An 11,871-nucleotide genomic window follows, 5' to 3' on the forward strand; every position below is an offset into this window, starting at 1 on the left:
CAAGTAGGTGAGTCACCTACTTGCTTCAAGTAGGTGTGTCGTCTCCATATCTCTCTTCCATAGTTTCGTAATCTCATCTCACTTTAAGAGCCTATGTGTTCGTTGCTACTTAAGCTCGATGTGTACTCAAGTAGCTTAGTATGCAAAATTTCCCAAATAATAGCTTTCACAAGTACATCGAGTCCTACGACTCACTACTTAGCCTCCAACTTCTTTCGGATTCTTGTAACCCTATTTCCAATCTTCTCTCTTATGGAGTATCTCCTTCTCCTTTCCTTAGGATTATTTGATAGCGTTATAGATTACCCGACTCACATGACGACTTCTAAGAAACTTAAGAGTCTTCCCAAAAACTTAAGAAACTTAAAAAGCATTCCAAGGTACCAAACTACGGGGTGTAACAATCTAACCCTCTTAGGATATGAATTTGGATTACCCTACCACACCAAGCTAGGCAAACTGAGATAAGCTAAGGTCACCGTCTTTGCATAATAATCTAATATAGCATAATAGGAAGATAACCAGTTCATACCCAATATCACATCAAAATCCAGCATGTCTAATAAAATCAAGTCTGGACGAATCTCCCTACTCAAAAATATCACCAAACACCCCCGATATACCCAATCTACCAATAACGACTCACCTACTAGTGTAGAAACAGTAATAGGCATAGTAAGGGGCTCACACATAATCACTACCCACATGAAAGTAGGTCGACACATACGCATAGGTAGACCCTGGATCAAATAATACTGAATCAAGATGTTGGCAAACTAGAATAATATCTGTAATAACTGCATCATAGGCCTCCGCCTCATATCTACCTGGTATAGCATAGCATAGCTGACGGTCACCTCTAGCCTGCGAACGTGAGTGCCACTTCTAACTCCACCTTTGGCACCCTTTGTGCCACCTCTAGTGCCCTATGAAGTACCTCACACGACAAGAGAGGGAGTCCGGGCCATCCAGTCGAATGAGCACATCTAGGCAATCTTGGGCATTATGCCCAAACTCATCACACACACAAAGCAGCCTCGAGGTCCTGAACCCTACAGAGGATAACCAGAAGTGTCAATACGTCCTTCGAAGCCTGAAGAACCACTATAATCCATCTTACCTGATCTAGTTCCACCTGTACCATCGAAGCCCTGAATGGACAAGTCTACCCTGATAACCATTGGTACCTGAACGCGAATACTCCCTAACCTTAGAGGAATGACCACAAAACACACCCTGACGACGAAACCTCTTTGCCCCACCCTATCTAGCATGTCTGATACTCTCTATCATCCTGGCGTAGTCGATAACACTCTGAAAGGTACCACCGGATAGCACAAGGGAGGTTGTAGCCTCCTGAAGATAACCAACGAATCCCTTCATCCGCTAAAACTCAATGGGAATACTCGACATAGCATAATAAGACAACTCATGGAAGCGAGCCTCGTTTTCAGATACGGACAGGGAGCCCTGCTCCAATCTTCCAGACTCATCCCTGCATTGATCACGGAGGCAATAAGGCACAAACCTCTCAAGAAACACCTCTGAAACTACTCGCAACTCATCATAGGGTAACCAGCCAGCCTACAAGTACATTTTATACTTTAATTTTCTATGTCATCAGTTTACATGTGCTTGTTAGAATTATAAAATAAAATATTCTGTAAATGTTACGATACATTAAGTTTATTTCAAAAGATTTTATTGGTGTTGTTAATTATTTTATGTAATGAAAGATTATAACCTTCCAATTAGTAACTCAATGAGCTAAATTATGAGAGATACATAGGTTGATTTGGAGGGAGAAGTCGATAGCGGTAGAAAATGAAGAGAGCGGTTGAAGTATTTAATTTGAACATTCAGACTGCAACCTTATGACCATGGATAAAGTAAGTTAGGAACTATAAAGCTCTTTGAAAAGCTTTGAATTACTGATGAGAAGAGGTGGAGCTAGTAGCTTGTATGTCGGTTCAGCTGAATTCAGTAGATCTTGCTCAAATAATATAATTGTTTTAATAAATTCATTAAATATGTCCGGTGCACTAAAGCTCCCGCTATGCGCAAGGTACGGAGAATGGCCCAACTACAAGGGTCTATTGTATACAGCCTTACCTTTAATTTCTGCCAGAAGCTGTTTCCAAGGCTTGAACCCGTGACCTCCTGGTCAAATAACAACAACTTTACCAGTTACTCCAAGGCTCCCCTTCCAAATTGATTAAATATGTATAAATAGTAAATTTAGAACCCAATTATTTTTACTTTAAATCGTCATTATAATATGTATAATCCATGAAGTTAAAATCATTAGCTTCACCTCTGCTGATGAGGGATGAGTTTACATATTTTCTAACAAGAACAAATTAAGTGAAAAAAGTGACTAGATGATGAATGGGAATGTGAAGCAGCTATAGGGTTACGTTTTTTATAAGAGCAAAATACTGAGGAATGTTTCATGGTCAAACTATGATGATGCAGACATAAAGTGGAACAGCAAGGGATAATAAAAAAGCTATAGGAGAAGATGTATAATTATTTATATATATGTATATATAAATGGGAATGTAGATTAATCCTACAGCTAAGACAGTCTCCAAGTGAAGAATGCACTCAATTAGTGGATCTTTAGTAGGATTAATTAGAGTACTTTTTACTTAATACGCATAATGTTGTACGAATACAAGAAAATTTAAATATAGTTACCTGTCCCTAATATATCATTTCTGGGCTACCCTTGCAACTATTGTGAAAGACACTTGTAAGAGCTGAAGATAATATTTCTCACAAACTTTAGTATATAAATTAAATAAGGACCAGGCTAGGAATGTGTATGTATATATATTCCCTGTTCCAAACTGCATTTTTCCATATACCATCTTCTCTTCTTATTCTTATTTATTCATAAACTCATTTAAGGAATACTTGTCAATTGAAAACAATCGTAAAATAATAAGAAGAAGCTTTTGTTGGTCTGTTCTTTTAAGGGTGTTTTTAAAGTTTGTCTTTCTACTTGTTGAATCTCATTTTCTCCTCATTCCACGAGCCAGTTTGTCCTGATCCTCCGTAAAAAAAAAAAGCGAAGATATATTTTCTTGTTATAGCTCTAGACATGTGCACCATGAATGAATCTCGAGAAGAAAGTGATGATATCATAAGTATAACAAGTGAAGAAATGGCTGCAGCCGCCGCCAACATCGAACAGACGGTAAAACAAAGGGAAGAAGAATACGTTCACACATATTCCACCCGTAGTACTCTTCAACTTTTCCGACGAGTTTCGGTGAATGAGGTACTTCTTTATGGGCCTCTTTTTTTCTTTTTTCTTACTAGAGTAAAACTCGTCATTATTTTTATTTTTCTTAATAATTGAACTTTCCTATTATGTTATTCATGCACCAGTTGTTCAGGTGCACAACATTCTTCTTCTCTTTCAACAACACATACAGTCAGACACACGTAGACAAGGAAAATATAAAAGACATAAGGCACAGGAAGACACATGAAAGCACGCATGTAACATTATATATATATGTTAAAAAGCTCCATAACTCCATTTTGCTTCATTTGGATTTTTTTTAAATAATGCCACAGAGAAGCACGAGCAAGTTGCCTTTATTTTTCTGTCTAACTGGATATATATGCGATAACTATAAGAAATAGAGTTCAGTGGTAAACTACCTATGTATTAATATATCTAGGTGTTTTTATTTTTTAGGTTTCTTTTCGTTTGGTTTATCAATTTTAATTGACCGGAATCGCGGGATTAGTACAGTAAAGCATAATTATAATCGCTTTCTACGTAAGGTGGTAGCTGTATTATTCCTTGTCTTCCCTTACTTCTCAAGTTTAACGATATACTACTTCCTTTTACATAAATTAAACTACTAATCAAATTTAAAGGTGCATCTGCACATATTAGAATTTTGTGTCTTCCATTTTCGTTAAAAATAATAATTTTAGTTTCCTGTTTTATGCATGGGCTATACGCATGAGAGTAGCATACATGCAAGAAAATATGGTTTCAGGGAAGATGGGCCTTCATTCTCTTTGGAAAAGTCACACATTTGGCCGGAGATCAAAAATAATTATATTCTATAGGCAAATATTTATATATTCCGATATTATCGAAGCATTATTTTTAAGCTTAATGAGGTCATTTATGACCGTACAAAGTGTGGATAAATTACATAGTTTTTAAATAAAAATAGCTACATATATTTTTCCTATTCTTTCAGGCCTTCTAATGATCAAGTAGTATTTTGTTAATTAGAGATGTTTAATACTTTCCTTTTTTTGTCTTGAATATTGATACTCAACGTTTCACCATACATACAGGACACAAAAATATTTTTTAACGATAATTAATTAACAACAATATATAGCTTAATTGCCATTAAATATATATAATTTTTTACAGATAATTAGTACTTTTTATAAATGTCCCTAAAGTCTATAATGATATTGGATTCAATGACAATTAACTAATTAATTCTATAAAGGTTAACACTTTTTGTTAATATACATATTTATTACCTCTAAAAGTTGCTTTTGTTTTAGTGATAGTGCATCAAAAAAGCAACATCCTCTGATTTGTTGAACAATTTTTGTTTTGAGACTCTACGTTATTTTCTAAAAGCTTTTATTATTCAGTGTATATGTAATATCGTTGTCATATTATCTCGAGATTCTGTTAACCATTAGGTAATTGTCAATTATAGGGAAGTTTAATTGGAATCACCCTTTATATGTGTCTGTGGTTTTTATGCAAAAGATATACTCCACTAATGATGTGAGCGTTAGTGACAAGGAGACAATTTTTTTTTTTCTTCTTCTTTTGGTAGTAAATTTTTTTTTTTTAAAACAATGACTACGTTTGTTGTTTCTAACCTAAATATAATTGGCTAGTTTGTCTGGCTAGCTTGAAGTATTATTTTATCAAGCTACTAACTGAGAAATAGACCTACTGAGACATCCTGCCTCCTAATACTTCAATCATAGAGATTAGTTCATTAAAGTATAGCATGTTGAACTAGTTAGTACAAGCAAAATAATGGCACTTTCAGTACTCGGTAGTATTATATAAAACACCAACTTCTTTTCCTTTATTAAAGAATGCTAATGTAAATAAAGCCCTGAAGCCTCCATTTAAAACTGAAATTTACATTTCCTCATTAAACAACTTAGATATGCCCATACGGGGTAATGAGTGCAGAGACATTAAACTAAACGAGTCTTGGTGGAATCTAACTTTTCACCAACTGCTTATTAAGTGTATCGAATGAAAAAAAGTGACAACTTTTCTTATTTCTTTTCTTTTTTAATCCTCTATTACGTCTGAATATTTTAAGTCCTTTAATTATTCAAAAAGAAAGATATTATTTATTATATATAGAAATAAAATAAGAGAAACAGAAAGGATGGCATTTATATGTGGGCACGTGCTTATGTGCATTCATGTTCAGGGTTATGAACGCTTTCTTTATAATACGTATTCTTCTTCCTTCATTTTGTACTGGGTAACAGGAAGTAGAGCTGAAAATCAAAGCATTTCTAACATTAATATCATTAAATAATTGTATATTTAGTTTTGTGACATGCAAGATGATCGGTGATAATCACATAGTATGTAACATTGCAATATATATCGAAAGCTTTGATTAAGTAATTTTACCCTTATGTTTAGTGTATTCTACATTTGATTTACATAAATTAATGGTGTAACTTTTCCTTGCTGTTTGTGTAATTTACAACAATATAATATATCTGATTTATTTCTATATTTGAGATTGAGAAAAATAGCGTGTACACAAATCTTATCTAGTGTTTCCAAAAGACCCTCATAGCATGTGTAGTTTAACATGTGATATTTATAAGTTACAATTGTCACCAAGTTATGCCTACCATCGAAATTTATTTATATGTACGTAATTACGTTATCCCATTGTGCAAGCAGTTTTTAGACCGTTATTGCATAAACAATATAAAGTCATTTTATATATATATATATATATATATATATATATATAATGAAATGCAGGTGAGTGGAGAATTGCTGTTACTTGGGAAAGTTGCATGTCCAGTTGCCTTAACAACGTTGCTTTTGTTTTCAAAGAACATTATATCTATGCTATTCTTGGGGCATATGGGGAAGACAGAGCTAGCTGGAGGCTCACTAGCAATTGGTTTTGCAAATGTAACGGGTTATTCTGTAATGAAAGGGCTTTGTATGGGGATGGAGCCCATATGTTCCCAAGCTTATGGAGCCAGAAGATGGTCAGTTCTAACCCAAACATACACCAAAATGTTTTTACTGCTCTTGGCCGTTACAGTTCCAATCACCTTTCTATGGCTAAATGTTGAATATGTGTTCCTTAGACTAGGCCAAGATAGAGTAATTACCAAAGTTGCTAAAGGATACTTAATTGTCTCCATTCCTGAGTTACTTGCTAATGCTCACTTGAATCCTTTGAGAGCCTTTTTAAGGGCACAATACATAAATACACCAGCTACTTTAGTAGCTACTTGCTCAACCATTTTGCACCTTCCAATAACCTATCTTCTTGTAACATACCTGAATTTGAATGTCAAAGGTATTGCCTTGGCCTCAGTTTTATATACAATGAACATGAATATTGGGTTACTTCTTTACTTGCTGTTTTCCAAAATGGCAATAAAACCATGGACTGGTGTTACATTTATCTCAACATTTCAAGGATGGCGTCCATTGCTTAGTTTGGCTTTGCCCAGCCTATTCTCCGTCTGCTTGGAATGGTGGTGGTATGAGATTGTTCTATTCTTGAGTGGCTTATTAAACAACCCTGATTCTTGTGTAGCAGCTATGGGAATATTGATACAAACAACAGGGACTATTTACGTCTTCCCATTTTCACTTGGCTTGAGTATATCCCAGAGAGTTGGTACTGAATTAGGGGCTGGTAACCCAGACCGTGCTAAATTAGCAGCCCTTATCGGTCTTTTTGTTGCAATGGCTTTGGGTTGCACTGCGTTTGGTGTAACCGTCGGGATGAAATCAGTGTGGGGTAAATTGTACACGAATGAACCAGAAATTCTTGCATTAGTATCAGCAGCACTTCCCATCTTGGGCTTTGCAGAGATCGGAAATGCTCCTCAAACAGCAGCATGTGGTGCACTAACTGGCTCTGCAAGACCAACCATGGGTGTAAGAATAAATTTAGCAGCATTTTACCTAGTTGGATTACCATGTGCTTGTGCATTTGCTTTCAAACTCAACATTGGCTTTAGGGGATTATGGTTAGGCCTAGTGGCAGCTCAATTTGCTTGTCTATTCATGATGGTGTACACATTCATGCAAACTGATTGGAAACTTCAGGCTAGAAGAGCAGAGGATCTGACTAAGGCATCTCAAGACAAAGATGATGTTGGAACCAACCTAGTACCTTAAAATATTGAGTACTATACTATATATGATGCTGTGCGTTTGAAGTGTATCGGCCTAATTATTCTTTTCATGGGCCAAACACATGGACTGCCTTATTGAAGTGTGTGTTCAGTGGTAGAGGACACATTTTTTAATTACTTAGTTATATTATATCGTACGTGCTCATGAGCAATAAGTAAATTCGACGTTTTTCTTTGGTCCGAGAAAATTCAATGTATTAAGGATGGAGGGCTAGATAGAAAGTAACAGTTTGACGTTTCATTTTTTTGTTTTTTCATCAACATGATCATTTCGTGATTAGGGGGTTTACAGTGGGCAGATTTTATTTTTTGAATTAGTTACCAGTTACCACAAGAGGTGTATATTTTCTCCTCAATTTATGGTCAAATCCATCGGTGGCCCCCTAAAGTTGGCACCAATTTTCACTTAGACACCTAAACCAGGAGATGTTTATTTTAGATACCTCAAGTAAGGTCCTGATGTGTCATTTTGACACTTTGTGCTGACTTGACATATTGCATGTACTGCACCCATTTTGAGCGCGTGAAGAGCTTTTTTAAAAATATATATATTTTTTTAAAAAAAATTTCTCTTGTTCTTCTTGTTCTCCATTTTCTAAACGTTTTCCTCCATAGCTTTGGATCTTGATTTTGTAATCTCATTGTCATTGCCTAGATCTAGTTTTTGTTTTTCTTCCATTGTTAATTAGTAATTGATTTTTTAAAAGTAACAATTCACAGCCAACATTTACTCTCAACATTCACAGTCAACATTTACTCTCAACATTCTCAAATTCCATTTGCAATAATATACTCTTTCTATACATCATAATTCCCTATTCCCGTTTTACCCTTTTTGCAATAATATACTCTTTCTATACATCATAATTCTCTATTCCTGTTTTACCCTTTGAGTTTACTTTTTCGCATTAGTATCAGAATCAGCCATGGCGGAAAGTTCCACTCAGCTCAAATCAGATGATATATTCGATCAAATGAAACTTCATCTTTCTACCCAGCAGCTGTTATAGCTCAAATCACATACGATCCGATCCAGTTCAAAGGCAACAAAGACGTCGAATTCGATATACTAGTCAATTACATCAGCCTACTGGGTATCCCCAAAACTCTAAACTTGAAAAAATCGCCATGACAACCCTTGTAATCACCAAATAGTCGGAGAAAATCGCGATGACTACACCGGTGGTGACTAAGAGTGGTGACGGAGAGAACAAAAATGCAATCTCCAATACTTGATTTCAACATTTAAACTTGGAAATTGGCAACATAAACTAACATAACAGTTAGTACTAATTAAGAATTGAATGAAAATCAAGAAAAAATGAACTTTCATATTCTTACCTAGGATTTTGATCGTTGAAATGAAGGAGAGAAAATGGGATTTTGAACTGAAGAAGAGAAAATGGAGTTGAAAATCAACTTTTGACCCTTTAAATCTTAAAGCTATATGATATGTAAAGAAGACAGTGTTGGCATAATATAATTGGTCAACTAATCCATATGGACAAAAGTGTAATACACGCTCTTGACTCCAACTTCATATTATTTAAAAAGTGTCAAAATGACACATCAGGACCTTACTTGAGGTGTATAAAATGAACATCTCCTGGTTTAGATGTCTAAGTGAAAGTTGATGCCAACTTTAGGAATCACCGATGAATTTGGCCCTCAATTTATTTTGATTAATTTATTACATGATGCCAGCATGTCTTTATCATATAAAATGACGCCTTTGATGAAGAATACCAACATTTTTATCAGGAGCAAAGGGAAAGTAGAATATCTATTACTAGTCAACATATTTAATTTAGCATTTCAGTCCAACAGAGAGTAGGCCACAATTTATGATGTGTTACATGTATTATATTTCAAAGCAATATTTAACTTCTTCTCATTTTTAAGAAAAATTGTATGATTAAAAAGGGCAGTCCGGTGCACTAAAGCTTTCGCTATGCGCAGGGCCCGAGGAAGGCCCGACCACAAGGGTCTACTGTACACAGTCTTACCTTACATTTCTGCCAGAAGCTATTTTCAAGGCTTGAACCCGTGACCTCTTGGTCACATGATAGCAAAATTGTATGATTAATCTCCACGAAATAATTACAAATTAGTACCTGTCTACAGCAATCTATCCATGTATCTGTCTCTACTATTAATCTTTTTTGTCAAAAAGTAGTTCATTTTGCATTGTTTCTTAATCTGCTCAATAAAAGTGCTCAAGTCTTGGTATTTTGTAATCCAACAAAAAAAAAAATTCTTACTTTCCATATTCAGCAAGTAGTTGTAGCTAGAATAGTCATAACAGTCTCTCTGCTGCCATGCCAACCTTTTTCATATCCCCTTTAAATCCGTTTATTGAATTCCTTTGCCTATCTACCTAAGAACTCCTTGTAAGCATAGAAGAGAAAAATCACATTCAAAGAACATATGGTTTATAGATTTTTCATAGACGAATTCCAAGGTGATACAACCTAACCTTAGTCGAAAGTCTTTGGTGCATGGTCAAACCAACAAATAAAGATGTGCTTGGGCATATTCCCTCCACTTCATACCCATTTCCCCCAAAGAAATATCTCCTTATTACCCATTCTCCACTAATATGAACTACTAACAAAGTACATAACAATTGATGATATTTAATGTCATTTTTATTCTATTTTTCTTTAGTACATAAAAATACCTTTCATTATCATCTTTAGTTAGTGCAAAATTATTCATTTCATTATGTATTTTTTAATCTAATTATCTCTAATAAGTGGTGCACTAAATCATAATGATGATAATGATCACTAATAAGTGGTGCACTAAATCATAATGGTGCACTAAATGATAATGATGACATTCTATTATTCTTTTTAATCTTTGAATGATTTCCTCTCCTATAAATAGAGAGGTCTTCTTTGTTTTGAAAGGAAGAAAACATTGAGTGTATTAAGTTTGTCAAAACAAAGAGTTCTTATTAGTTGAAGGGATGTATTTTTTTTGTGAAGCTTTAAACTCAACTCTTGTCTAGAGTTTGTTGAATTACATTTTGTGATAAGGTTATTGTATCTTGGAGGGGACAAGTCAAGAGGACTAGTGCTGGACCGGTGAAAAGATTTTCTGCAGTGGGCTTGAATCTCCTTAAAGAGAGCGAGACATCTGCGTCTCAGCCAAGAAGAAAATTTATTTTCTTCATTTTATTTTTTAATTATAATTTATAATCTTGTCATTTCACCAACAATTTTAAGGAGATTCAATATGGTTATAATTGAAAAATTCGCGGATATCAAGATGGAAGATCTAAACAAGCTATTTCGGTTCAATGGTAATCATTTCAAGAGGTGGAAGGGTAAAGTACTTTTCTACTTAAGTCTTCTCAATGTTTCATATGTGTTAACTCAAAAAAATCCTAATAAAGTTGACATCCTCTCCATGAATAATGATGAACTTATTTCTCATCAAGAGAAGTGGAAAATCTAATAATGATTCCTACAAGTGTCGGTATTATATTCTTAATTGTCTATCTGATAATTTTTATGATTATTATGATAGAACTTACTCTAGTGCAAAAATAATATGGAAGCATTACAGTGTAAATATGATACCGAAGAAGCTGGAGCGAAAAAATATGCTGCTAGCTGATTTTTTCGTTTCCAAATAGTGGATGAAAAATCAGTGATAGACCAAGCTCAAGATTTTATAATGATCATTGGAGAGCTCAGGTCTGAGGAAGTCAAAATTGGAGACAACCTTATTATTTGTGGCATAATAGACAAACTTCCACCTTCATGGAAGGAGTTTCAAAAAACTATGCGCCACAAACAAAAGAAAACCTCTCTTGAGACTTTGATAATGAAAATCCGCATGGAAGAGGAGGCAAAGGGCCAAGATGCACTTTTACAAAATGAAGAGAGCAACATCGCAACGAAGGTAAATTTAGTTACTTCAAAAAATGCTACTCTTGAATCTAACAAAAATACCTCTTTGAAGCCTAAGAAGAAAAAATTTAAGAAAATTTATGGTAGACTTTCCAAGAAAAATAATGGTAAAAATAGCCAAGCACAAAATCAACAAGTTTATGATAAAGGACAGTGCTTTGTCTGTGGCAAGAGTGGGCATATTGCTCGATTTTGCAGATACCGAAAATGCGGTCCTACACCTCAGGTAAACGTTACCGAAAAGCCTTTTGTGGCAATGATTACAGACATAAACATGGTTGAGAATGTTGATGGATGGTGGGTTGATTCTGGTGCAAACCATCATGTCTATTATGACAAAGATTGGTTTAAAAAATATACTCCTTTTGGAGAGCCCAAAACCATAATGCTCGGTGATTCTCATACTACACAAGTGCTTGGAACGGGAGATGTCGAATAGTGTTTTAACTCTAGAAGGATATTAACTTTGAAAGATGTACTTTATTCCTTTCATGAGAAAAAACTTGATGTCTAG

General features: G+C 34.8%; 1 protein-coding gene across 1 annotated transcript; it reads left to right on the forward strand.

Moving 5' to 3' along the window:
• Positions 1-3,106: 3,106 nt before the first annotated feature.
• On the forward strand, positions 3,107-7,420 carry LOC129881599 (protein DETOXIFICATION 53). The gene is made up of 2 exons (XM_055955759.1): positions 3,107-3,286; positions 6,035-7,420. Exons 1-2 carry the CDS (start codon positions 3,107-3,109, stop codon positions 7,418-7,420), a joined length of 1,566 nt encoding a protein of 521 aa, XP_055811734.1.
• Positions 7,421-11,871: the final 4,451 nt, after the last annotated feature.

The sequence above is a fragment of the Solanum dulcamara genome, chromosome 3 (genome assembly GCF_947179165.1).
Source record: "Solanum dulcamara chromosome 3, daSolDulc1.2, whole genome shotgun sequence".
Classification (NCBI taxonomy): Eukaryota; Viridiplantae; Streptophyta; class Magnoliopsida; order Solanales; family Solanaceae; genus Solanum; species Solanum dulcamara.

Bases quoted from the DNA above. Each gene is read 5' to 3' on its own strand.
- LOC129881599 (XM_055955759.1), top strand. From the start codon at position 3,107: ATGTGCACCATGAATGAATCTCGAGAAGAAAGTGATGATATCATAAGT. The intron at 3,287-6,034 runs GTACTTCTTTAT...AATGAAATGCAG, and splicing joins GACGAGTTTCGGTGAATGAG to GTGAGTGGAGAATTGCTGTT.